This window comes from Oenanthe melanoleuca, chromosome 3, assembly GCF_029582105.1.
Source record: "Oenanthe melanoleuca isolate GR-GAL-2019-014 chromosome 3, OMel1.0, whole genome shotgun sequence".
NCBI classification, from domain to species: Eukaryota; Metazoa; Chordata; class Aves; order Passeriformes; family Muscicapidae; genus Oenanthe; species Oenanthe melanoleuca.
The window spans coordinates 76,870,375-76,896,085 of NC_079336.1; the positions used below are offsets into that span (position 1 = coordinate 76,870,375).

The 25,711-nt window shown below is 41.7% G+C and overlaps 1 protein-coding gene across 2 annotated transcripts in view; it reads left to right on the forward strand.

The window, feature by feature from the left end:
* The first annotated feature begins 219 nt into the window (after window positions 1-219).
* LOC130250606 (protein ELYS-like) overlaps window positions 220-25,711 on the forward strand; it is a 39,998-nt gene continuing 14,506 nt past the window's right edge. The window contains exons 1-23 of one of the 2 annotated variants that reach the window (XM_056486440.1): window positions 220-370; window positions 5,274-5,400; window positions 6,577-6,830; window positions 9,791-9,971; window positions 10,728-10,935; window positions 11,610-11,726; window positions 12,477-12,561; window positions 15,699-15,849; window positions 16,569-16,701; window positions 16,788-16,969; window positions 17,434-17,495; window positions 18,277-18,405; window positions 20,402-20,492; window positions 20,582-20,671; window positions 20,855-20,995; window positions 21,749-21,853; window positions 21,973-22,066; window positions 22,367-22,490; window positions 22,598-22,654; window positions 23,791-23,937; window positions 24,676-24,863; window positions 25,038-25,182; window positions 25,278-25,409. In XM_056486440.1, the coding sequence (XP_056342415.1) occupies window positions 5,280-5,400; window positions 6,577-6,830; window positions 9,791-9,971; window positions 10,728-10,935; window positions 11,610-11,726; window positions 12,477-12,561; window positions 15,699-15,849; window positions 16,569-16,701; window positions 16,788-16,969; window positions 17,434-17,495; window positions 18,277-18,405; window positions 20,402-20,492; window positions 20,582-20,671; window positions 20,855-20,995; window positions 21,749-21,853; window positions 21,973-22,066; window positions 22,367-22,490; window positions 22,598-22,654; window positions 23,791-23,937; window positions 24,676-24,863; window positions 25,038-25,182; window positions 25,278-25,409 (2,937 nt within the window). In that variant the 5' untranslated portion in view covers window positions 220-370; window positions 5,274-5,279. Of the gene's footprint in view, window positions 371-5,024; window positions 5,174-5,273; window positions 5,401-6,576; window positions 6,831-9,790; window positions 9,972-10,727; window positions 10,936-11,609; window positions 11,727-12,476; window positions 12,562-15,698; window positions 15,850-16,568; window positions 16,702-16,787; window positions 16,970-17,433; window positions 17,496-18,276; window positions 18,406-20,401; window positions 20,493-20,581; window positions 20,672-20,854; window positions 20,996-21,748; window positions 21,854-21,972; window positions 22,067-22,366; window positions 22,491-22,597; window positions 22,655-23,790; window positions 23,938-24,675; window positions 24,864-25,037; window positions 25,183-25,277; window positions 25,410-25,711 lie in introns of those variants that run through there. The other variant, XM_056486439.1, reaches the window with a different exon arrangement.

Genomic DNA, 25,711 nt, shown 5'->3' on the forward strand with positions numbered 1-25,711 from the left:
TGGAAGGTGTCCCCGCCCGTGGCCGGGGGGTGGGGTGGAACTCGATGATCTTTAAGGTCCCTTCCAACCCAGAGCATTCTCTGATTCACTGAAATCCAGACAGACGGGAGAGCGGCCGGGCGCCGGTTCCGCCAGCCCAGGAACTACAGCTCCCGGCGTGCCCCACGAGAGCCAGCGGCCGCCGGGGCGGAAGCGGAAGCGGCTGCCGCGAGGCATGCCGGGATTCGTAGTCCAAAGGCCGCCGCCGCCAGCGCCCGGGGCCGTGTCCCGCGCATTTGAAAATTCCCGCGGAGGATCGCTGCGGATCTCGCGAGAACTCCGCCGCCCCCCCATCCCGTCCCGCCCCCCGCGCGGCGGGTGAGCGAGCGAGGTGGGTGCGCGGGCGCGCGGGGCCGGGCCGGGCCGGGCCAGGCCGTGCCGTTGTCGCCGCTGCGGGAGGGAGATGCCACCGGCACCGGCACCGGCACGTATCGGGAGCGCGGGCTCGGCCGGGCTGGGGGCAGCGGCGCGGACGAGAGGAGGTGGCGGCAACGGCGACCCCCGCCCGCCCGTCTGCCTTCGTTCCTCCCTTTCTTCCTTCTCCCCCGTAGCAGCGGGTACCGGGCGCTCCCGAGCCGCGTAGGCCGGCACGGCCGCGGGCGCAGCGCGGGGGCCTGGGGCGGGCCCGGCCGCCCGTCCCTTATGTAAGTGACCCCCGGGCTGCGGCGCCGTGTCCCCACACGTGCCCGGCCCCCGTTGGCGGGGGAGGCCCGGGCGGCGCGGCCTGGGAGCGCACATGGGAGGGAGGCTCCGCACCGGGAGGCTCCGGCAGCCGGGGGGGCGTGGGAGATGCGGCGGCTGCCGCCAGGAGCTTTCCCTCCTGCCCGGCCACCCGCGCACGTCCTCTGTTCTCGCCCCTTCGCTCGTGTTTTTGGAGGGCTTTTCTTTACTTTTTTCCTAATTCCCCTCCCCCGCCGTGCTCCGGGTTTGTATTCCATGAGGAGGCGGGAAATGCGCTCTGCGCGTAGAGCGGCGATTGCGGGACGAGGGAGGGGTGCAGTGGGGAGGCCACAGCTTTAGAACAATCCTGTGCGATTTGTGGCAGGATTTGTGGCTTTGCACGAAGCAAAACATCGCCAAGCAAAGTTGCTGCTGGCTTAAACAAAAGTGCTCGGTGTCTTCCTTAATAAACTGTGAGTCTGAGTCTGGAGCTTCTGCCAAGGAATGGTTGGTGTCAGTCTTTCAGGTGTAATGATTGTTCGTGGTGGAGTCTGGGGAGATTGGAGGAAACTGGAGGATTGATAGTGTCGGGATGGCTGCACCCCGTTTGGGTGTAGGGTGAGCGTGGCCGTGCAGGTGCCTTTGCAGGGCCCGTCGGTCTGGCTGGTTGTGTCAGCCTTGGCTGGCAGCTGTCCCATGTATTCGGGACACGGCTCTGGATCCTGGGAGGACAGCTCCTCATTCACGTGCTGCCTCAGCTCTCCTTCCTGCATCGATTTGCCTGAGATTGGCTTGATCAAGCTCCTATTAATTTTGTCTTCTGCCTAGTATGGTGTTGGATATAGTTTTGGAGAAACAGTAGTGACAGGTCTTTCCTGGTGTGATGCTGGTTTACTGGTGTGGTGGAGAGAATAGAATCCTTAAACTGGCGGGAGAGAGTCACCCTGTTGCGTGGTGTTTCTGCAGTTGATCTTGTCAGGTTGCTGGTTGTAGAAGCCTGTTGGAGAATTAAATGTTCCAAATCCATCTGGATACAGCCTTGGGCAGCCTGCTCTAGGTTATAGCTTCAGCAGGGTGTTTGGAAGAGGTGAATGCCAATGATTCTAGTAGGTCTTTCTCTTCGATGTGATTCTGGAATTTGTACTGGGAAGGGCCAGCAGTGGGCTGGCATACCAGTGTGGTATGCTGGAAGTATCTTCCAAAATACAGTAGTAGAACAAAGGAACAAATACAGAGATGAGAGGTGGCTGCAAGGTCTCTGTTTTGATGTCGGTGAAGTCAGCATGTCCTGTGAAATCTTGTCTTCAGCTATGTCTGACCATATTTTTAGCTTTTTCTTCAGTGAGCCCATAACATTGTTGGCCTTTTAAACTGGTTTTATGTAATACATCAGTCAAAACTAACATCTCAGAACTCTGACTTGACTGTATGTAATTCTTCTTGAACATACAATATCTCTCTTTCTCTGTTTCTTTTCCCTCTTCCCCCTCCCAAGATTTTTAATCCAAAAATTTATGTCATTTCAGTCTTTGGAAATAGTTCGTGGTGTTTAAAAGTTGTAAGTTCTAGGCTGAAGAAGAATGGTCATTTTGGCAACTTGCACACACTGCATTGCTGTAGGGTACAGCTGGGAGGTTGAATTGTGGTTTATTCCTGAAAATGGAGTAAGCATGTGACATTTTACCCTAATCTGATTTCTAACAGGCAGAAATAAGTATGTGATTGTAGTTATTGCTTCAAAGAGACCAGAAATGCTGTTGCTGTTGGATATATCACTTAAAGGAGAGGCTTCTTGCCTTTAATGTAGATCTAAGTATTTCCCCCCTGTTTTGACTTCCTAGAGTTTTTGTTTTAAAGTTAGCAAAATGATGCAAGGAAAGCATCCTTATAGAGAGGTCACTATATGTTGTTCATAATTTGTTATAAAGTTTATCAACCTTGCTCCATGCTTGATTTCTTATAAAAAATAATAATAGGTATTTAAAATAGTCATTACCTTACTGGAGGAAACCTGAGCATTCCTGTTCTAGTATTTTCATTTTGTACAAAAATGTTTCAGGTCTTGGAGTTCCACTTACTTGATGCTTCCTGCTGGTGTTTGTGGACTCATAAGCACTTTTTTTAATATTGTGGGCAGGAGTACACTGTTAACATATGAGCTTTCCATCAGGGAAGAATTCTTTTTGAGATGCTGGGGAGTTTAACATGGTGAGCGGTTTGTTTTTTAAACTCAGATCTCACCAGTAGAGGATGTTTAAATTTGATTTCCAGTTTGGCCACACAAGGTTCTGTGCTCTTGGCACAGCAGGTGGGCAGTGTCCCAGGCAGGGTTGCTCAGGGTGACTCATGGAGAGCATGGAGCTGAGAAGTTTCCTTGCATGCTCTTACCTGCCGTACTGCAAAATATTTGTTCTCTCTTTCCTTAAAACTATTTTGCTATTATTGTGATATATGGTATTAATAATCATATACTTACCACACAGACATCTCCATGCTTATTTACAGAAAAAATACAGATTTTAATTCGAATTTTGTTCGCTTTTCTAAAATTCCTTAATATATGTTGTCAGAGTCAGTGCTTAGTTAGGCTGGAGAAATGGGCTGACAGGAACCTTATGTAGTTTAACAAGGGGAAGTGCCAAGTCCTGGACTGGGGAGGAGCCACCCCAGGCACCAATGTGTGCGGGGGCCTGCCCAGCTGGAAAGCAGCTTGACAGAAAAGTTGGCATGTGCCATCACTGTTCCCCTGCAGCAAAGAAAGCTGATGGTATCTATCCTGCCTGGGCTGCATGAGGAATAACATTTGCTAGCAGTTGAAGGGAGGTGATCTTTCCTCTAGTACAGCAGCTGAAGTGCTGTGTCAGGTCCAGGCTCACCAGACTCAAGGTGAGAGATGAAGGTACTGGAAAGAGTGCAGCAATGTGCCACAAAGATGGTTAGAGGAGACTGGAGCTGCTTTTCTCTGAGAAAAGGCTGGGAGACTGGGACTGTTCAGCCTGGAGAAGAGAAGGCTTAGGGATTCTCATCAATGCACATAAATACCTGAAGGAAGGGTGGAAAGCAGATGGAGCCAGGAACATTCCAGTGGTGCCCAGTGACAGGAACACAAGCACACACACTGGAACATTTTAAAGATACTATTCATCAGCCAGATGTGTCTGAATTAGTGTTTGGTGCTATGTGTTACTCCTAAAATGTATCCACTAAATTGCAATTAAACTAAGCAAGAATTCTGGTCAAATTGTGGGGCCTTTTACTCTCTGGAGTCCCTGGATGCAGTGCAGAAGTTGTCACTTGAAGCTGGTGACAGGGACCAAAAGAGGAGCTTAGCAAAACTACTGCAAATATGTTGTCCCACTTGGAACCTGATCTGTGCTTGTAGTAAATGCTGGCAGAGTGGTCAGGCTGGCTGGCTGCAGTATTAGCTTTGCCATCAGCAACTTTTTTATCAAAATGTTGACTTGTGCTTGGTACAAGACCCTGACTTACCCTTCTGTGCTTCATGCACTTGCTGTTGTCCTGCTGGCAGCAGATACAGGGATGCAACCCAGCACTAATGACCTAGTGTATAATATTTTGAGATTTCATGAAGAAAGCACTACTGTTTGAACAAGAGAGTTGAATTTGTCTTGTCTGTCAGAGGCCTTTTCTGTAAGACAGACGACTTGCAAAACATAGATACTTAAAGTAATTTGTATTTCCATGCATATGGATTATCTCATATTCAGCCATGTGTTTAATCATGTAAATCAGTCCAGCTCTTCAATTTTTTTCACCAAAAAAAAAAATGCGTTGACATACTGAAATGTGAACTCTTGTGGAGCACCTGTGTGAGCATGAGACTGTCTGAGAGTTAAGAACATTTTTCTCTAATACTGCAGAAATGAGATTAAAAAATGCAATAGGAATGAAGGGATTGGAATAAGAAATGTAAGGATTTCAGTGGAGAAAAATACCTGTATTTTGAAGTGCTGTATTACAGTCTCCTTTTAAGTGTATGGAAAAATACTTCTAATTGATGAGCTATGAAAGTCAGTATTGTTTGCAAGTATTAACAGCATGTTTTCTGGAAGAATTTGAGGATGAATTTGGTCAAGAACTTTGTATTCCTGAATGTCAAAAATAGGCATGCAAGAAATAAACGAGACATGGTTGATCTGTGACATCTATTAGAAGAAAATTGACAACAAATAGTAATGTGTTAAATCAAGGGGAAGGGCAGAGAGTTGTACCTCTTGCTGAGAAGCTTTTTAAAATATGATTTTTTTGAGATTACATCTTGCTGACCTGTATGAGTAAGCTTGAACTTGGTGTGTTTTTCTGTTCCCTGTTATTTACCTTGTCCCTCTGTGTCACTTTTTGTTGGTGATCTTATAGGCATCAGAAAAGCTCAAGATTCTCCTTTTGCTCTGCTGTGAGATGAAGAACTGTCCCAGATGCCATTTCTTTTAAGCAAAAAAGAGCTACAGATGATGTATGGGAGATTTGTCACTGCATACTGATGAAGCTTGGGTCAGTCTCAAAGATATTTATGGCTGACCTGAGTCTTTTTGCCTTTTTATGTTTTTTTTCAGTGAAGAATGCGAGACCTAACGGCTCAGGTAACGAGCAGTCTGCTGCAGTTTCCAGAGGTGACTGTTGAGGCACTTGGGGAAGATGAGATCACCCTAGACTCTGTGTTGTGTGGGAAGTTTTCTGGAGGTGAGCATTTTCCTTGAAATTTGGATTTGGTAGAAAGTTGTTATTGCCTGAAGCACAGGATTGTAGCATCAGATTGGTTCTGTTAAATAAATGCATCAGATTCTGGTAGTGCCAACAGGATATTTTAACAATCAGAAATGCTAAGCATTGAAAGTGCAGCAGCCTCTTCCAGTCCTGTGCTATTTAAATAATATAACTGACCATGCTCCCCTCAGTTTTGAATTAAATAGAAGGCAGTTTTCAAGGAAGCAGTGGTGTTGTTTAAGGATGTATTTCTTTGTACCAGCTCAAGCTCTATGTCCATCATAACATCCCGTGCAGAAATAGTTAGAGAGACAAAATATGCTCCTTTGTCTTCACTAGTCTAAATAAATAATCGAAAGAGGACAGCTCTGTTAAGTGCTGCCCATGTATTCCCAAGGTTTTTGATAGGATGCAGATGAGGACCCAGTGAGAGTTGCTGACAGCAGCTAAGCAGATTAGGCAGTTGACTTTCTGGTGATCTGAAGGTAGAGCTGGGTACCTGTCTGAGAGTCTGGGCTTCTGTTAAGACCAGGTAGAATCTTATCTGCCTGACTTTATGTGCAGTAATGGAGCTAATCCTTCCTCTGAGCTTGAAGTTTCTTGCTAAAGGAACAATTGTTAAATTCTTCAGTGAAAACAACACTCATTAAACTCTTTCTGGGATCAGCAGGTGTAGAAGTTGAAATTTATGCATGCAGTGCCCATTTTTAAGATAATCTCCTGTCCAAATCCCTGCCCAGAGTAGTCATGTGTCAAGAAAAATTCTTAACTGGAAAGGAATTGGTTTAGATGGGCTGTATTTGAAGGATGCTCTGAGACTTGTATTCCTGTACTTACTCAGGTGTTTTCTAGCAAAACCAAGCCAAGTCTGGTGTACAAACTAGAACTCAGTGTATTGCAATCTTTATCCCAAACAGTCAACATTCTTGAGTGCAGGAATGACAAGTACAAATGCAAAAGAATGGGTTTATTAATTTTAAGATGTACTGGTTGGGGACGGCAATGGGCAATTGAAACTGATGGTCCAGATGTGGGCGGGCTGGCCTTCCTCCGTCCCTTTGGTGCATTTGAGGGAAAGGCCCAGTGGCAGTTGTGTTGCTGTGTTTCATTCTTGTGCTGGGGATCTGTTCAGTGGTGTTTTTGCCCCTGCAGGCAGAAGTGGCCTGGCGTGGCTGGCGTGTGGCCCCCAGCTGGAGGTGGTGAACTCGGTGAGCGGAGAGCGGCTCTCTGCGTATCGCTTCAGCGGGGTGAACGAGCAGCCTCCCACTGTTCGTGTGGTGAAGGAGTTCTCCTGGCAGAAGAGGACTGGCCTCCTGGTTGGGTTGGAGGAAGCAGAGGGCAGTGTTCTCTGTCTCTATGACCTTGGGATCTCAAGAGTGGTTAAAGCAGTTGTTCTTCCAGGAAGGGTATGTATCTTTTTGGGAAAATGAAGATTTTTGTGGTGTTTGATGCTGCATATTACTGTTTCAGGAAAAGCTCTCATGCATCTCTTTGTATGACTTATCTTTTTATATTGCATTAACATATTGTCACTTCACATTATCCAGTCAAGAGAGCCTTGATGTAAAATCTTGGACTTAGCAGTACCATTATCTTTTGAGTTTACTGATAGTAAAAAAAAATTGTAGGCCACATTGTGGTGTAATTCTCCACTTTAAACAAAAAATGGCATTGAAAACCTTTATTTTTCAGAGCAAAAAAGGGAACCCCTCGTAAGGTGTCTCTATTATACCTTTTCCAAACAGCTAATTTCTCTCAGAAATACTGTCCTTAGTACTGTCTCAGACTCCCATCATTGTGCTGTTAATGATTTTTACACGTTCCCATCAATTTCAGACTAGGAGGCAGGTGACTTGGAAACAGAACAGATTTTTCTGTTAACTTAGGATTGAAAAAAAGATTTTAGTGAGTTATCTGTCAGATTGTTGGCAGGTTTACTTTCAGTCTGCAGTCCTTGAATCTCTGATTGTTGAATAGAGTGTTTGTGTAGATGGGATGCAGTTGGTGTAATGTCAATAATTTTTTCTGCCTTCTATAACCTTTGAGCTCAAATGATGTAGTGTCCCTGTGTGCCATTAATGTAATGGAAGCAAAAATCATATTAAGTTATCAGAATGTCAAGATTCACTATGTTTTTGTCATCTTAGAATCTGCAATAAATAAATATTTACTACTAAACCTTCCCAACATTATTTGGTTTGACTTGCTAGAGTACAGGTGGCAGTGTTGATAGTAATAGTAAGCATTTGTGTTGTGATAAGTTCTAAAGAAATGAGCCAAATCAGTGTTCCAGTGTGTTGTTTTGATATTTACTCATGTTGTAGGTGGAAAGTCAAGCTATGTGCTAGTATGAACATGTAATCAATAAGTAAATTATGTTTTGGTAAGTGCTCTTGGTGTGTTAGGTTTTACTTCTTCTATTTAAGTAAGCTAGGAAAAGCAAAGATTAAGAAGTAAGGATTATGTTGCCTGTCGAATCCGTAGCTGCGGAAGTGTTTTGAAATAGCTGATTCCAACAATCAGTTGTATTAGAGTTGTTCTATACCACAAAAACTGGTTCAGGAGCAAAGATGATGAAGCCCTGCAGGACAGAGTTGGCTTTTGTGGGATGAGGGGTAGGAATTTTGGAATAAAGCCAAAGCTGCTCTGAAAGTTTTGGTCTTAGGCCCTGAAAGCTCTTGATTACAAGTATGTTTGGTCTGTTGCTTTTGTTTGCTCCCTATGTCTTTGGTATTGCCGTTGCTTAGGTCAGCTAGTCAAGACACATGTATTGCTAATTGGACTGTTAACTTTCAGGCTGTGAGTGGGAGTAAGGGTAAGCAAAAACAAGTAGATAAAACTTGCACTTGGCTGCTGTCCATGTTTTGAATTCTTTCAGAAACTCATTTTCATATTATGTAATGTATAGTTTGAGGGGGGTGTTGATCCATGTGAAAGTTTCTCTGATTTTCAGATTGATTATTTTTAAAGGTAAAATGTTGATCTTTTCTTAACATCACTTTTTGCAGTTTTGTCATTACTCTTTTAATCCTTTAATGAGCACTGTGTTTTCAGGACTGTTTTCTTAATGGGTATAACTTCTGTGGACAGCTGAGCTGTACAGTTTAACTTAGAGCAACTCTGCTCCAAGGTGTCAAGTTGCTAGTGTATTAATACAGGGTGTTTATTGTGACTGTGTGACTGCTTTTTAGTGTAACAGTGGATGTTGAGTCATTCAGAGAATAAAGAAATGAGTTTAAAAACCCAAACTTGGGAGCTTAGAAATAATTTTGGCATAGTATCTTTGCACATGTCTGTGAATGTCTCTCAATGCCCTCTTGATATATGTATGAAATGCAGCAGGAGACTTGAAGTGCTTATGAGTATGATTTGAATTGGATTCTGAATTTAAAAACATGAATTCCATTGAATTGGTTTAAAACAGTTGCATGTTTCAGAACTGTTGCATATTATTTTCCCAAATTTTCCTAGTTTGTATGAGGCAGAAGGGCAGCATTCAGATTCAGTGAGCTGAGAAAAGTTTTCTTTGTTCTTTCCCAGAATGAGTTGGCAAAGCACTGGGAGAATAGGAAAAAGCAATGCATAGCATAGTGGAAAAGTATGTCATTCCAGGAGCTTCTACATGGAAAATTGAAGTAACCAGAGAACATTTTTGGAAGACTATGCAAAACTAGTAAAGATCCATTTGGAGCCAGTTATACAATGAAAGAAATACCTTGAAAAGAAGTTAGAAACAGCACTTGAACTTCGGCTATTTGCACAGCAAGATGTGTTCTGTATTTCCTCGTCACAGTCACCAACACTTGGAACACAAGAATCTGAGTAATCAAAATACTTTTGTTAGTCCTCTGAGCAGTAGAAAGATTGAAAATTTAATTTGAATAATAGGAATTGTGAAAGAAAATAAAGTTCCCTGAATTTACTAGAGATACCTGTAAGACAGGTGTTCTTGTGACCAAGATAAAAGGTGGATTGTGTGGCAGGGGCTAGGCAGTGCAGTCATAAGCAAGTGCTTGATACAGGAGAGGAGAAAACTTCAGGGGGCCTAGGGGTTTGGATATTTCCCCCCAATTCTGTGGGTATATAACCCACAGTTATATACAGTTACAGTTTTTCTTACCATTTCCTTAAAAATGCTCCTGTGCATTTAAAATTTTTGTTGGACATTATCAGTCAAAGCGAGGACCAGCATAGATATTAGTAAGCTAGCATCTCCCTCCAGCCCTTTCTAGGAATGTTTAATTCCCATGGATATCTTATCCTGTATTTCCTTCCCTGTTTCTGGTGTGCTAATGCTGGTTTCCCTTCTGAGGATTACTCTTGAGCCTGTCCAAGAGCTCTGGTATTAACCTGCAGCTCCCTGCAGGTGACTGCCATCGAACCCATCAGCAATGACGGCGGAGCCAGCGTGAGCACCCGGCACCTGCACCAGAGTCTGCGATGGCTCTTTGGGGTGGCAGCAGTGGCCACGGATGTTGGCCACGTCCTTCTGGTTGACCTTTGTTTGGATGATTTATCTTGCAGTCAGAATGAAGTAGAAGCATCAGGTAAGCAGCAGTTTTTAAACCTGAATTTAGAAGTAAGGAAATGTGTTTCTTTCCAAAAACCAGCTGAAGACCCAGCTTGTTGATGGACCTCTGACGTTTCTGACATTGCTGATTGCAGATGGCAGTTTGAATTGTGTGGTCCTGAACTGATCAAAAAATGGGAGTGCTTAGTATTTCTCCTGATATTAAGAAGGCCCCTTGCTGCCCACATCCCTTTGTGGGATGTAGGAATTTTTCCATTTGAGTCAGAAAAGCTGCATGATACGAAGTTGTGTCATAAGTACCATAATTCTTGGGAGCGATCTCCTGTTTCCATTAATGGGACAAGCTTTAAGGGGCAAGCTTTAGGCTTCTGTTTTAAAATAAATCTGGCTTATCAAAAATTCTGCATTTGGGTGAATGAATATTGCAGTTTGTGTTTTCAGATTGCCTACACTGTTGTGGGTGTTGTAAGAGTGGTTTCAGGAGCTCCTGTCTCTTTAAATAGCTTTATCACTAGGCCAAATAAAGGAATTTGTCTACAATAGTTATATTTGTAACCAGTTTTGGAATAGGAATGAGAACACCTGTCCCATTGGAGAATCCTTTTGTTCTCTGAATGGATACAGAAACAGAAATAGCAAGAAAGGTGTTACAGAAATGGCTGTTTTGCCTGGCACAGTACAATTAGATTACATGTTGTATAATCACATCAGTTTAAAATGGAACTGAAGTGGCATAATGCATTAATTTCTTGCCTGCTTTTTTTGTGTGTAGACCTAGAAGTTGTCACTAGAATTCCTGCTGAAGTTCCTCAAAGAAGAGAAGCTGTGACGAGGCAAGGGAGGCATCTCTGTTTTCAACTACGAAGTCCTTCAGGAACAGCAGTATCAACCCTGTGCTACATAAGCAGAAGCAACCAGCTTGTTGTGGGTTTTTCTGATGGCTACTTGTCACTATGGAATATGAAAACATTGAAGAGGGAGTAAGTAATCACACTTGGAGGTGCAGGGGTGTCAATTTTCTGCTTCAGGAAGTTATGCAGTAGGGATGTGATAGAGCTGATTTTTGTAAGTCAGTTTTGTGCAGTAGTATTTCGTGAACCCAGGCAATGTGTGTGTTTCCTTGAAAGATTTTAGAAAAGTTCAGAACCAGTTATGGCAACTATGAAATGCACTGGAAGGCTTCACTGTGTGAATAATGTGATTTTGGTGATAATACTTTTTAAAGTGTCCACGATGGATCTAGTGAGACTTGATAATTCAATAGCTAATCTGTGCCTGCAGATATATTCTTTCCTACATTTCAGCCTTGATGGAAGTTGATGGTTGAGTCTTTCCCAGATAAGGATGTGAATGAAAGTTTATTTGGAAGACTTGGTGATCAGAGTAATGAATACATAAATTTATAGGCAATAGTGAAATTTAGAGGTGATATGCATTATGGATGCATAATTAGAGGTCAAGAAAAGATTGTGAAGGTGCAAGCGAAGTTCAGAGGTTGGGAAGACAAATACTAAAGAAGTAGTGGCTTGTCGGTCAATTATGACCTTCTGTACTTTGAGGAGGAGCATGCAAGCTGCTTTTTTCCCAGAAGGTGCCTTCTACAAACAGCCGCAGCCAGTAGACTCCTTTTTTCTATATTCTTTTAAACCTGTAGGCACCACTCCCAGCTGGAAGGAGGAAGGATTCCTGTCTATGCAGTTACTTTTCAAGAGCCCGAGAATGATCCCCGCAATTGTTGCTACTTGTGGGCTGTTCAGTCTACACAGCAAAGGTGAATAAAATCTTGCCATCTTGTCACTGTTTTGCTGGGGCTTTTTTGTTTGTTTGTTTGTTTTTTTAATATTTATTCACATTTGGTTGATACCTGTGTGTTCATTTTGTTTGTTTAACTGTACAGGAGATGAAAAGTGTTAAGCTCTTAAGCTTACCGTCCAATTTTTTCAGGATTTTACACTTGCAAAGAGGGGTTGACTCTTTCTTACCTTGGGAAGGTGGGAAAGGGTATGGTGGCTATATTTTTGTGCTTGCAGTCTCAAATGCTTTCCCTTGTTTCTTGATGACTGCTTCAAGATTTGTTTGGTATTCCTACCATGATATTCAATACCATTTAAAGTGATTTAGGCTGCAGATGCAGAGCAGTAAACATGATCAGCAAGCTACTTAATCAGCCCAGCTATTCACAGAGTGGCAGTCTTCTTAAGATTGACTTAAGAGCAGTTTTCATGGAGAGCTTTGCTGTTGTGAGCTATTTCTAGAAATTCAGTGATTTTTTTTCTCCATGTTGCATATTAAAACTTTCCAATGGTACAGTTAACATTTGCCCCTGAAGCTGTTCGTGTCAGAATGTCCTCCTTTATGTTTTAGTGGCTAAATGTGACCAGTTATCATGTTTTGGGAAACAGTGTTTTTCTTTTCAGGAAGAGCATGCTTTTATATAAGTCTCAGCCTAGATCTAATAAAATGATAATGAGTATTGTAAAGCAGCTTTGTAATCAAATTTCCTCATTTATACCTTTTTCAGTGAAGGTGATGTTGTGAGTTTACATCTGTTGCAATTAGCATTTGGTGACAGGAAACGCCTGACGTCAGGACAAGTAATGTACGAGGTAAGACAGGCCTGTATGTGAGAAGATGAAAATAGTAATTTGTCTAAGTAAGGATCAGTTAAGTTGACCAGATTCATGTTTACCAAGAAAGATCAGTGAGACTTAAGAAAAAAGTATTTTGGTGAGTCTTTTTAAGCATTCTTTTGTTCATACTTTTCAAAACAAGTCATAGAATCATAGGTTTTGGTTGGAAGACCTTAAATATCATCTAATTCCAATCCCCTGCCATGGGTATGGATGCCACCCACTAGATCAGTTTGCTCAGGGCCCTGTCCACTCTGGCCTTCAACACTTCCAGGGATGGGACATCTATAGCATCTCTGGGCAGCCTGACCTTCAGATCCTCACCACTTTCACAGTAATTTTTTTTTCCTAACATCTAATCTAAATCTCTCCTGTTTTAGTTGAAACTCCTCTTTTGTGCTATCACTATCTGCCACTGTAAAATGTCAGTCTCCCTCTTTTTTATGAGCTCCCTTTGCATGCTGAAGGGCTACAGTGGTATGAGGTTGGACTTCTGGGCTGTAAGTGCGTATTCCTTCTTGTCCACTAGAACTTCCATGTCTGTTTTGGCAGGGCTGCTCTCAGTCACTTCTCCCAGTCTGTAGTCGTGTTTGGGATTGCCCCATTCCAGGTGTAGCACCTTGCACTTGGACTTGCTGACCTTCATGTCATGAGATTCCCATTGGCCCACCTCTCAGGCTTCTCCAGATCCCTCTGGGTGACATCCCAGCCTTTTGTTTGGTCAGCTGCACTTTTCAGCCTTGTGTCATCTGCAAACTTGCTTAAGGTGCACTTGATCTCACTGTTTGTGTTATTGATGAAGATATGGAAGAGCACTGGTCCCCACACAGGTTTCTGAGGGACACTGTTCAACATTGGCCTATGCCTGGAGATAGAGCTGTTTCTACAACTCTCTGGCTTGGTCCTTCCATTTCTAAATATGCACATCATACCTTCATGTGTAGCTTTTAAATGACAAAAATACACAGTGCTCTAGAGGAACGGAACACCTTGTTTGTTTGGGTTTTTTTGTTGGTTTTTTTTTTTTTTGTTTTTTTTAAAGGGCTTTCATTGCAGTTCACTCCTGCATCATGTAGTGCTCTAAGCACTTTGGCAGGTTGATAGGATAAAGTTCTTTTTAATCTTCGCAAGATTCGCTTTTGAATTTCAGTTTTGTTTTATCCTCTTTTAAAAGTTATTTTTAGCTACAATCTCAGCAGTGACAAAGACAATACCTTTGCTGTGCGCTGCATTGGGGAAAATGCAATTGCCTCCATTTCTCTCGTGGCTACTACTTTTTTTACAGCTAAACAATTTAATACTAAAATGTGAGAACTTTAACTATGTGGCAGTTATTTGTCTTGGTTGTCTTTTCTGAACAAGATCTGACAGATGTCAGTTTGTACCTCAGAGGGTTGAAATGTTTAATCAGTCTTTAAAAATGGATTTACTCGAAATTCCAGTTGCCATTCTTGAGAAACAAATGAAAGCACACAAAGTGATTAGAAAACGTTACTGTGTTTGTGACCTGGAAAACCTGTGGTGTAGTTAAAGTAAGACTTGGAACCCTCTACAGACTATACAACCAGTAGTACATTTGTAGGCATGTGTTAAAAGACTCTTAACAGGAACCAATCTTAGAAGGCTGTTGAAGAGAGCTGAACATCTGCACCCTCTGAAAGACAGGTCCTTCAGCTGGCTTGCAGATAAACCACTTAATTGCATTGTTTCGTTCTGAGACCTGATAGCATCTACTGCCAAGAAATCCCCCCAAAACAATTCTTAATCCCTCCTCAAAGGATGCATCGTGACAGGATCCATGCCCACCAGAGGACGCTTAAGTGTCAGAGTGCTTCTTGTGGTCCCAGATTGGCCAGCATGACATGATGGCTCTCTGCCTACATGACTGAATCAAGCTTCTTGTTGGTCTTCAGTGACATAACACTTAAGAGTTGTTCCCATTTGTCAGGCCAGACTTGAGTAAACAAGGAGAAATTAATCTACTGCTGCTCCTTGTTCACTGAGTAGAAATAACAGGAGCTTAGAACACTTGTCTGCTTACATCAGTGCTGTGCGTCCCAGGAATCGGACTTGAGGCTATGAAACTGTGAATTTTTGACTATATCATGGTAAAAGTCATTGGAACGTCATGAGCATGTAGCACTGTTTTTGACACGTGTCAAACTTGAGTCTCTGTTGCCTTCAAGGCTGATTTAAATCTGCTTAAATAAGAAAACCGAAAAATAGGCTTAAAGTAGACTTCCAAAGACCTCTTTTAGATCATCTCAGCAGCTGCTGTATCTTGTGGATCAGTTCATGGTCATGGAGCACATCCTTACTTTGTTCCACACAAGGCTTGTATACAGTCTCTACATGCATATCAGAATCTGACCAGTGCAACTCCTTTGAAAACTGTCCTGTTTAACTGGTCTGGAACATCATTGCTTAATACCTTCTGTGCTCTAGAGCTCCTTAACTTAGATTTGCTTGCCCCATTGTGGAAAACTTAAAATGCGCAACTTTGGTTAGGAAGTTGTCTTTGGCAGGAACTATTTGGTATTATTTTTCTCTTCCCCTTCACACTGAATTTATGTGGGAGTGGCTCTTCAAATATAAATGAAAGCTGAAATTTCTAGTCATTAAAATTAATGCTGGACAGGTTTATGGAGTTTTAGTGCTTTATCTTGTGGAACTGTCATTTAGAGTGGTAACTTCTTGTTCAAGATGTCACCTGTTAAAATTGGTTTTAGTGTTTAGTTATCCTACAGTAAAGATGAAGTTTTTTGCTTAGGCTTCATGTTAATTTTTCAAAGAGATGGTTTTGATTTTTCTTGTCTACTCTGCATGAATCTGTTACTTCCAAAGTTCTTTAATGAAATAGTGTGAACTGTGTGTGCTTCAGAGCAAAGTTTTGTGAAGGAAATGCTAATATTTGAAAATGTGTAAAGCCTTTTTAGCCACTACCTGTTAAAATTTCACTCTTAAGTCTCTTGAATGTCAGATGTAGTTTTTATTTCCTATCAGAAATAAGTTCATTAGAAAAAAACATATGCATGTTTTATTAGATACATACATTCTTTCTTAGTAGATCTAATGAAAATTCCCTTCTTTTTTGGTTGTTTTTCCCTGCCCAGGGTTTGGAATACTGTGATGAAAGGTACAGTTTAGACCTCACTGGTGGAATCTTTCCCTTGAGAGGGCAGACCAGCAATACTAAATTACTCAGCTGTCAGACCATAGAAAAATTTCGCAACCATGCTGACAGAGAGGATAACATTAATGAAGGTTTGTTCTGATGTCCCTGCTTGGATATTCTTAACTATGTGGTTTGGAAATCTAAGCAATAAATGCTGTTCTATACCCACAGTTTTATAGTTTTAAATAGTCATCTAGCTGACCTTAGTGGGCTTATTGAAAAAGAAGTATTGTTTGCTGAAGCTACATGGGACTTTTTTATCCCTCTGAATGTTATTCTTTAAGGGAAAAAGTAGGTTTTATTTTATGTTTCCTGGGATGCTAGAGCAGTGTGTGGGGTCATCTGTATAAGGCTGGTGAGTCAGTTTGTTCTGCCAGTTGTCTTCATTGAACAGTAATACCATTCTTTCTATTGCTTAGGAATGTTACCTGATTTTCTTTTTTTCCTGCTCAGACCTCTGGCTGCATCCATTTAGCATGTGGTCACTAGTGGTGTTCCCCAGGGCTCAGTATTGCAGCCAGTTCTATTCGATATCTTCTTCTGATGATCTGGATGAACAACTAGATGAGCTAATAATTGTGTATTTGGTTTGTTTTGGAACAGATAACATTTGAAAAAGAAAGAGGCAGTACAACTAAAACTACCACATGGAGTTTGCCCTCCATATATTGGTTTTTTTTCATTATTAATGCAATGATGTGTTTCATGAGTGAAATTACAGAATTAAGCCAAAATAGAAAGTAGTGTTTTAAAACCAGCAGGCATCTCATATTTTCTACAACAAGAAATAATGTCTTGTCTTTGACAGTAATCTCTCCTGACACCAGTGTATCAATCTTCAGTTGGCAAGTGAATACCTATGGTCAGGGAAAACCATCTACTTATTTGGGTGTGTTTGACATCAATCGCTGGTATCACGCTCAAATGCCAGACTCACTGAGGTAATTTTTAATTAAATGGTTTCAATATCCCAATAAAAAATTAATTTGAAAACTGCTATTGAGCTTATGCACCTGTTTTCTTTAAGGCCAGAAGAATTCCTTCATGACTGCCCCTATTTTGCACTGTGGTCACTGGATCCTGTCATAAGCATGACTTCTCCAAACCTCATTTTGGATATTCTGGTACACGAGCGTAGTCTGAGTCGGGGGGTGCCTCCTTCTTATCCACCACCTGAACAGTTTTTTAATCCAAGCACCTATAATTTTGGTAGGTATTTCACTGCTTTTCATTTGAATTGTGGCAAGCTTCAGTGGAGGTCAAATGCCACTGTGGCTCTCTTTCTTGTTCATTGTTTGTCACACAAAAACCAAAAAAAAAAAGCCCCACAAAGCTTCTCAAACCTGGTTACCTTGTCCTAACAAGGTACTTCCTCTTGTGAAACATATCTGGCAGGCTGCTGAGTTTTGGGTTTGGGGGCTTCTATAACATAGTCTGGGAAGGGGTGATGGTCATAAGATGAAATAACTTTGGCTGAGGCCCAAAGCACAGCACCTGGGTGCCACTCCAGGTTAAGTTTCTACAGACAGTGAGTAACTACTTTTTATGGCAAGTTTGTAAGTGATGTGATGAGGGAAAGGGGTGCTGGAGGTTTGTCTTTGCAGACAGCACTATTTAAAAGCATAAACTGGTGACAAGGTAACAAGGTCTGTCAAATGTTGTTGTTTCTGCAGATGTGACGTGCTTGCTCAACTCGGGAGTTGTTCACATGACTTGCACCGGCTTCCAGAAGGAGGTGACTTTTTTTACTGTGTTGAGACTGTCAGGAGATGAACCTTTTCTAACTTTTCTCTTGCAGTGCTTTGAGTGCTTTATGCTCATCCACATGCATAACTGCAGTCACATCCTGTCAGTTTCATGCAAATGGTGCTGTTTTAGGGAGGCATGAGCAGGGATTGAATAGGAAGAAAGAGCATGGTGGAAGTTGGTGAAAGTGTTTACTTCTTTGTGTGGTGTGGAGTTAGGGCTTTGACCCCTGATGAACTTGAGAAAGGAGGAAGCAGGGAGAAAGGGAAAAGTGATGTAACTGTTTAAGAAGAAATGCATGTTATTTCTCTCGACCTTGGCCAAGTTATAACTTCTGAGCCACTGCACAGCTTGTGACAAATCTTTTCAAATTAAGTTCCAGCTCACTGAATATACTCATATAAATAATCTTTTGCAGAAACAAGCATAGAATCTTTCAAAGAGTGATTTGTAGTTGTATTAGTTTTAACTTCTGCAGGATGTAATTTGTGTCATTGTTCAGGGAAAAGCAAGGCCTTTGTATTGACAGAGAGGCTGGAAAATACTTGCTTTCCCTCAGCAATGCAAGTGTTTTTTCTTATATAGGATATTTTTTTAGAAACGCGAACTGTTAGTGTGATTCTGTCTTTAGGACTTTACATGGCAATGCTTACCAAAATTGCTAAGCTAAAGCCTTCTGCTACTAATGCAGCTTTCTGACAGTCTTACGTGATCCAAAACCTTAGTGATTGAATGCTGTCTTGACCTGTGTGTTTTGATTGATGTTTCAGACACTGAAGTTTTTGAAGAAGTCTGGTCCTTTAATAAGTGAAGCCATTCGTGACAGCTACACTCGGTGTCTTGTAGCTGGCTTGCTGTCTCCAAGACTGGTTGATGTCCAGCCATCCAGTCTGAGTCAGGTGAGTGTATGTTGGGGAATCCAGAGGGAAATATGTCCATCTGGTTTGAAGGTTGTAGAGGCTATAAGACCATGATTTTTGACTGCAAGCTGCTCTGACAGGCAGGTTTTGAGATACAGTTAGCAGAAGTAATAATATTCCTAGATCCAGTCTTCTGACTGGGAACAGCCATGAGAAGTCTGTCTTCAGTGACTCCTCTGTAAATTCCAAGGTCAGCTTGTGGAAGCATTCAGTCAATGCTGGGCATGTGCATCAGAAAGCAGCTTTCCCTGCGAACAGCCTTCATCCTCTGCATACCCTCAGTGTCTCAGAGCCTTGCCTGCAGTAGGTGGCAGTGAAGGTGCCTCCCTCAGATGTGCACTGCTGTTACAAACACTAGCTTAATGCACTGGATATTGTTTGCTTCCAAGGAAGTGATAACCAGTTAGAATTGTCCGCTCTACCAGACAGTTTCATCACCACTTCTCATTTTCCCTGCATCAGTAGGCTTTTCTGCACCCTCTCAAAACTGATCGTTACCTCAGCAGCCTTTGCCTTCAGCTGTGGTAGCTCGATTTCCTCCTCTTAGACTGCCCTCTTGCTGCAGCACCTGCATCACCTGTATCTCTCAACTGCTACATTCTGTCTGTCACCACTGTGGCTTCACACCCTTCTCTCATGCGTTTTCCATTTTCGGTGCAGCAAACTTTGTCTCTCATGTGAAGAGTTTTATGAAGGAAGGAGCCTTTGAGATGAACAGCCCATCTTTGTCCAGGCAGGGTCCAAGCTGAAGGGTTGGATGATCATCATGGAGTGGAGCAGCAATCACTAGGAAGGGTAGAGCAGTCTTCCCCCTAGCTTCATCTTCCTGTCTGTGGGATTCTTCACCAGACTGTGGAAATGTGTCAGGAAAAATAACACTTCTGCATAGTGTGGTAGCTAAAACAAATTTGGCAAGCACATCCAGCCCATAGAATGCTTATTTTGCAAGCCTGATGTAGGCTCTTACATTATGATTAGATGTCCTGATGTCAACTCTGGTTGGGAAGCAACTTGGGAAAGCAAGAACTTTTATGTTGACCTTTCCTGGATTGCAGTTATGCGCTGCATTAAGCAGGGATTGCTTTTGAATACTGGAAAGGAAAATTTAATATTTAGGGTCAAGTAGATTGGAATTTTGTTTGGTACCCTAAGTAGTATTTGACATGCTTCCTTGTCTGAAATGCATTTTCAGAAAATAATGGAAATATCCCATATGTCTTCTAATATGTAGAATTTGCTCTTAAATGTTAGGACTTTGCTTAGAATGCAAACTTCTAAAATTTGATTGTAAAAAATAGCATGAAGAAAAAAATTCTATGCAGGATCATTTCACCTGAAGGAAATGCCTGAACACAAGCTGGAATAAGCTACTATATTATTTCCCATGTGTATACATTATCCTTCTTAAGGATTGCCATGACATTAGAATACAGTATTTGAACAGGCTGAAATTTCAGCCTGTTAGAACTGTAAGGCTGCACTTTTAAATGATACTTTAAAAAATTCTAACAATCTTTTAGCTGTCAAAGCTGCATCATGTCTTGCTAGCCTTGAGAGATGCTTGGCCTCAACTTCACTGTTCCAATGCAAACACAGTTGGTTTGCTCTGTCCCCTTCACATGTTACTGATGGAAAAGGGGTGTGCCCAAAGTGCATAATGGGTATTAGCAGAGGATGTTACTGAAAATAGTTAATTGGGACTCAGTAAATGAAGACTGAAACCCCAAGGCACAGAAATAGAGATAAGAAGTGGCCTGTGTGAAGTTGAAATGCCAAGAGGAAAACTTTCCTATGTGCCTCAAACCAACAAGCAGCCCAGCCTGTGGCTAGAATTAAGACAGAATCAAGAATATGCAATAAGTTGCATTTGCAACTAATGTCTGAATGAGTATCCAGTTAGAAACAAATACTTGTGTTGAGGCCCAGGTATGAAAAGTATGTGAGGTAGTAATTTGCTCTTGTCTCTTCTGTTCAGGAGGAGCAGTTAGAAGCAGTATTGTCAGCTGCTGTGCAGACAGGTTCTTTAGAACTTCTAACGGGATGCATTAAACACTGGACTTCTGAAGGTAATGCTCCCTACATTGCATTTCATTTGTGTCTGTTTTGGTTGGAAATTATTGTGGCTTCATGTGCTTTCTGTTTTCTCTTTTTAAAGAGCAGCCAAGTTCTGCTGTAAATTTACGGTTTGTTCTTGAGTGGACGTGGAACAAAGTGATCTGTACAAAAGATGAACTGGACCAAATCTGTGAGTACTGGTGTAGTCGTTTTGGAAACCTGGAGTGATTCTTTGTAAAGGATGTGCTTCAGTCATCTGTATGTAGCAAGTGTATGCTCCTGGTTCTTTAAGTCTCCTGTGGTTGTGTGAGTGTCCTTTGGAAGTCTGCAGTTGCTGATGATTGCTGATGATTGACTATTTCTCCTTGACAAGGTGTTCCGCTGTTTGATGGCTCGTGCAACTTCATTGACCCACAGACATTACAGTCCCTTCAGCACTGCCAGCTGCTTCTGAGCAACCTCAGCACAGTCCTGAACTGTTTTCTAACAGAAGCTCGAGAGCTTACTGAGAGAGGTTGGTGAAAGCACTGCTAGGTGTTTGATCTGATTGTTCAAATTAGTGAGGATGCTTGGGTTGTAACTGTGGAGACAGGAGCTGTTGTTTTTTGGATAGTTGGGAGAGAGTCAGGTGGAGCTGGGAGGAGAAATTTAAATCTGAGCAGTTGGGACTTTGATTTAAAACACTGAATTCAGGGGAATCGCTTATTGTGGAGTGCATGAGGCTGGGTAGGGGAGGCTACACTGATACAGCAGTGAGCTGTGAGCTGCCTGAATGGCAGTTGCATCAACTGAGTGTGGTAATGCTGAGAATTGTTCCTAATTGTTAGCTAGCAATTGATAGTTGTGTGCAAAATTGCTGGGAAATATAAAGGAAACCAAAATGAGTAATGTTTGAAGCACGTTTCTTGAGGTTTTTTGGCTTCTGATTTTATAAATTGTTGTTGGCATATTGAGGGAAAGACAGGAGTATAATCTGTTTTGCTGAAGTAAAAATCTCTGCTACATGCTACTCTTCCTGAATAAATCTAAGAGATTAGGCTTTGTTTTTTCATTTTAAATTTGTGATTCTGTTTCTTTGTAGTGATCGGTTTTTGTTTTAAGGATGAATGATGGTTTTTCCCTTCAAATTCATAAGTGATTCAGAGGGGCATCTATAAGTAAAAATAGTTCTGCCATGGATTTTTGTACTTTGTTTGTTCTGCTGAGGGAAGCTTTGTTAAAAGGAGAAGAATTGCAAAATCCAAATCATCTTATGCCTTTTCTCCAGGTTTTACAGACTTGACAAATAAGCAGGTGGTAACCAGCCTCATTTCTTTGTATGCACAAGTGGTGATCTGGTTCTGTCGATCCAGTCTCCTTCCCGAGGGTTTAGGTAAGCAGAAATCGTTGTACGAAAGCACTTGAGGCTCTGTGATTTTCTTCTGTCTAGTTCAAAGTTTTAGTAAAACATGGCCTTACTTCTTTAACCTGCTTTTACTTTATCACCTCTAGATGATCACATGCATTTGTCTAGGCCTTTCTACAATTACCCTCTGATTCAGAGCTACTATACGGGTCATCGAGAGAAACTGGAGCGTTTATCAAGGTAAGACTCAGAGGAAATCTCTAGAAAGCTGCCACTGTGAGACTGTGTGACAGTGGTTATTTTTGCAGTTAAAACCCTTTGTCTGCACTTTCTTGGCATTACATATAACAGAGCAGGAAAGCAAACCTGGAACCCAGAAGGTCATTGCAACTCTTCTCTTGGATCTGTGCTTTGGACTCCTTAGTTAATGAGTTCATTGTGACCTAAGGACTGTCTTTCCTGTGACTCAGAAATCTGTGCCACTGAGAGGCTGGAATGAGTGTTTTTCTCTGTCCAAGCCCTTGCTCCCTTTTGTTGCAGAGGCAAATGGGATTCTGACTGCTTGATGATTGATGGAATGGTTTCCCAGTTGGGAGAGCAAGTGGAGAAGTTGTGGCGGAGAGATGAAGGTGGCACTGGGAAATACCCACCTGTTAGTTTACACGTGAGTATTGTGTTCATTGAAAACGCCAGCAGCAGCAGCAGTGGTGCCCTAAAGGCAATGGTTCTGAAAGACAGGAGCATTAAAAACCTTTTCATCTTTCATTTCAGGCACTGCTGGATCTCTATTTGCTAGAAAGCATTGAAGAAAGTGACAAACATGCAATTGTATCCTTTCCAGATTTTGTTATTTCTCCTTCAGTGTGTGCACGTAAATATTCTTACATATTTGTCACCTGGGTGATAAACAACACTTTAACTTGTGCCTCAAGAGTGGACAAATTAGGATAAAGTCTTAGACAGAAGCATTGCTTAATTTCTCTCTAGATTGGAATTTTTCTGATGTCTTTATTTAAATGTTTTGTTGCAAGTCTCTTCTCATATGAGAAAACATGTTCTTCAAATTATATTCAAGATAAAAACCTTGCTTAGTTCTTCTCAAATTTTAACACACTTACTAATTTTTTAAGGCACCTCTGTCTGTAGTGTAAGACTGCTTATTAGAATGGTGTCCTAAAATGTAGTTTCAGAACAAAAGGGTTTGTAACAGTGCTTTTCCAATTGCTGATTCTTTGTTAAGGTCATTTGTTTGCTAGCCCAACTGACAGTGTTTGCCTTTTTTTGTGTAAAATGCAGGCACACAGAATATTAGATGAGCCGAAGCCTAATTTTTAGGCTGTTGGAAGATGCAGAATTACTGTTGTTTGTTGGCTAGACCAAGAGGGGAGCCTGGAGAGCAAGGGGTTAAAAATTGTTGTAGTCCCAAGCTGCCTTACTCAGACAGATCCCTAACACGGGATGTCAGAAGGGGAAGATGACACTTGGAATGAGGGATCCACATGCAGTTCTAAACACAGTTTCAGTCAGTCAGTGCTAAATTGAACTGTAAGGGCACCATAATCTTTGTTTTGTGAGGTCAGGAAATGGGGAAAACAGAAGAGCTGTAGAATTTGTTTCCTTTAATAATTAAGCATTGTATGTTCAAGTGTGTTTAGCGTCCAACTACGTTTTGTAGCTTCACTGATGGAAGCAGATATAATAGCAGTATATAAATGCCCAATACCTGTCTTTTGATTTCCTTAAAGATATCTACAAGTGTTTCCTTCTGGAAGTTTTTTCAGAATGCAGTTCTGTGAATAGGACCTGACTATTGATATAATGAGTTGTAATCATTTAAAATGGCAAGATCAATAGATTAGGATTTTCTGCTTCCTATGATTTTAATACTACTATGTTTTGCTAAATTTTATGTGATATAAGTTTTTGGTCTTAGCGATCTATTCACCTTAATTAGATACTCTCAGACAATTTACTTGCTGCTGGACATCATGCATTCCTTTCCAAATAAAACAGAAACTTCAATCGACTCCTTTCCAACTGCCTTTGCTATCCCTTGGGGTCTTGTTAAACTTATCCAAGGGTTTTGGCTTCTAGATCACAATGATTATGAAGTAAGTATGAAGCAGTTGAGTTAGACATACATTGCACTGCAGAGCTGTAATTAATAAAAATATTTTTAAAAATTGGTGCTTAGGTATTAGGAACTGTTGTAGCATAAGCAGCTTTTTTGTAACACTGCTCTGACACCTTCAGCAATAAGTTAGGATTTGAAATTTTGCTTAACTAGTTTGACAGGAAATTGATTAAACAAAGGTGAAATCAGCATAAATAATTCTTCATATTTGAAATTTCTAAGCTGTCTGTGGTTAGGTTTTCAGCAGACTGGTTGGGCACTGTTTCTATAAGTCTTTTGTGTACTTGGAACATGGAAACTGTGATGGTAGCAAGAAGACTTAAGGCAAAAGACTGCAGAAGTGACTTTTCAACTTAATAGTTATTCTTCCTGATACTGAATATTGTTCTTGGCACTGTGTCAATACAACCAAATTTTTTTATATGTAAGTTATCTAGTAATTTATCTATAAAAAGTGATGTCTTTACTCAGGGTTTTGTGACCTTAGAAAAATCTGATTTGCTCCTTTTGAAACAGTCACGTTGTTTTGTATGGTTGATTATTTATTTTTTTTTTTTTCTGCAAGTGCAGAAGAATATTTACTGGTGTGTCCTGGATCAAGTATTTTGTTATAAGTTAGTGTAGCCCACATCCAGCCATGCTGCAGAAAGCTTTGACTGTGTTTGTTGCCTGGCTGTGTGTGTCTGTGGTAATGAGCTGCTCTCAACTTGTGCAGAATGCCCTGGCCCTGCTCTTCCACCCAGCTACGATCAAGACTGTGCCATGGCAGCACATGAGGATAATTCAGTCCCTCATGTGCCAGGGAGAGCACAGGAGAGCCCTCAGGTACATCCAGATGATGAAGCCGTCCATGTCCAGCAGCAGTGAAGTGCGGCTGCTCCTCACCGTCTTGTTGTCCAACAGGTAAGGAAATCTCCCATTCTTGTGGCATTCAGCTGTTGGGAAAAGTGGAGAACTGGTGATACAAATGGGGCTGCCCTCCATTTCTTTTGATCTTTGAATGAATACTGTCAGTGTGGGACATCTTTTTGGGTCCAGTGTTGCCATTCCTTTCCATGTCCAAAACCTTAACTGCAGGTGCATGGTGGAGGCTTGGGGTCTCTTGCAGCAACACACCACCAAGTTAAACATAGAAGAGCTGCTAAAGCACATGTATGAAATCTGTCAGGAGATGGGGCTCATGGAGGATTTGCTGAAGCTGCCCTTCACAGACACGGAGAAAGTGAGTTGGAGAAGAAACAAAAAAACCTCATTGTCTCTTTGGCAAGAGAAGAGGCAGAGTCGTAATTGATGTTTGAAATGTGTTATTTCCCACAGGAGTGTTTGGAGAAGTTTTTACAGGCCAAATCTGGTGTTCAGAACCATGAATTCCTCTTAGTCCACCATCTGCAGCGTGCCAACTACATCCCAGCACTCCAGCTGAATCAGTCCATGAAGACCAGTCTGATGGTAAGGGTATATGTCCTTCTGTGTGAAATTATGAATTAAATGTTACAGACCATAGTAAGTCCAGTTTAAAAAGTTCGTTTTCATCTGAGGAATAAATATGTATCTTGTCTTTATTCAGTTCATCAGATCCCTCTGTTATGTATGGTTTAGCTTATGGAAGTTTTTTGTGTTACTTGTTTTTGTGGAATGAAGATTATGTTGCATGTCATGTCTTGTATCTTGCTTTTATCCAAGAGCACTCTTGATGCTTCACAGGTAAAAGTTGCCTTATGGTTTTAGTTACGAGTTTGGGATTTGTTGGG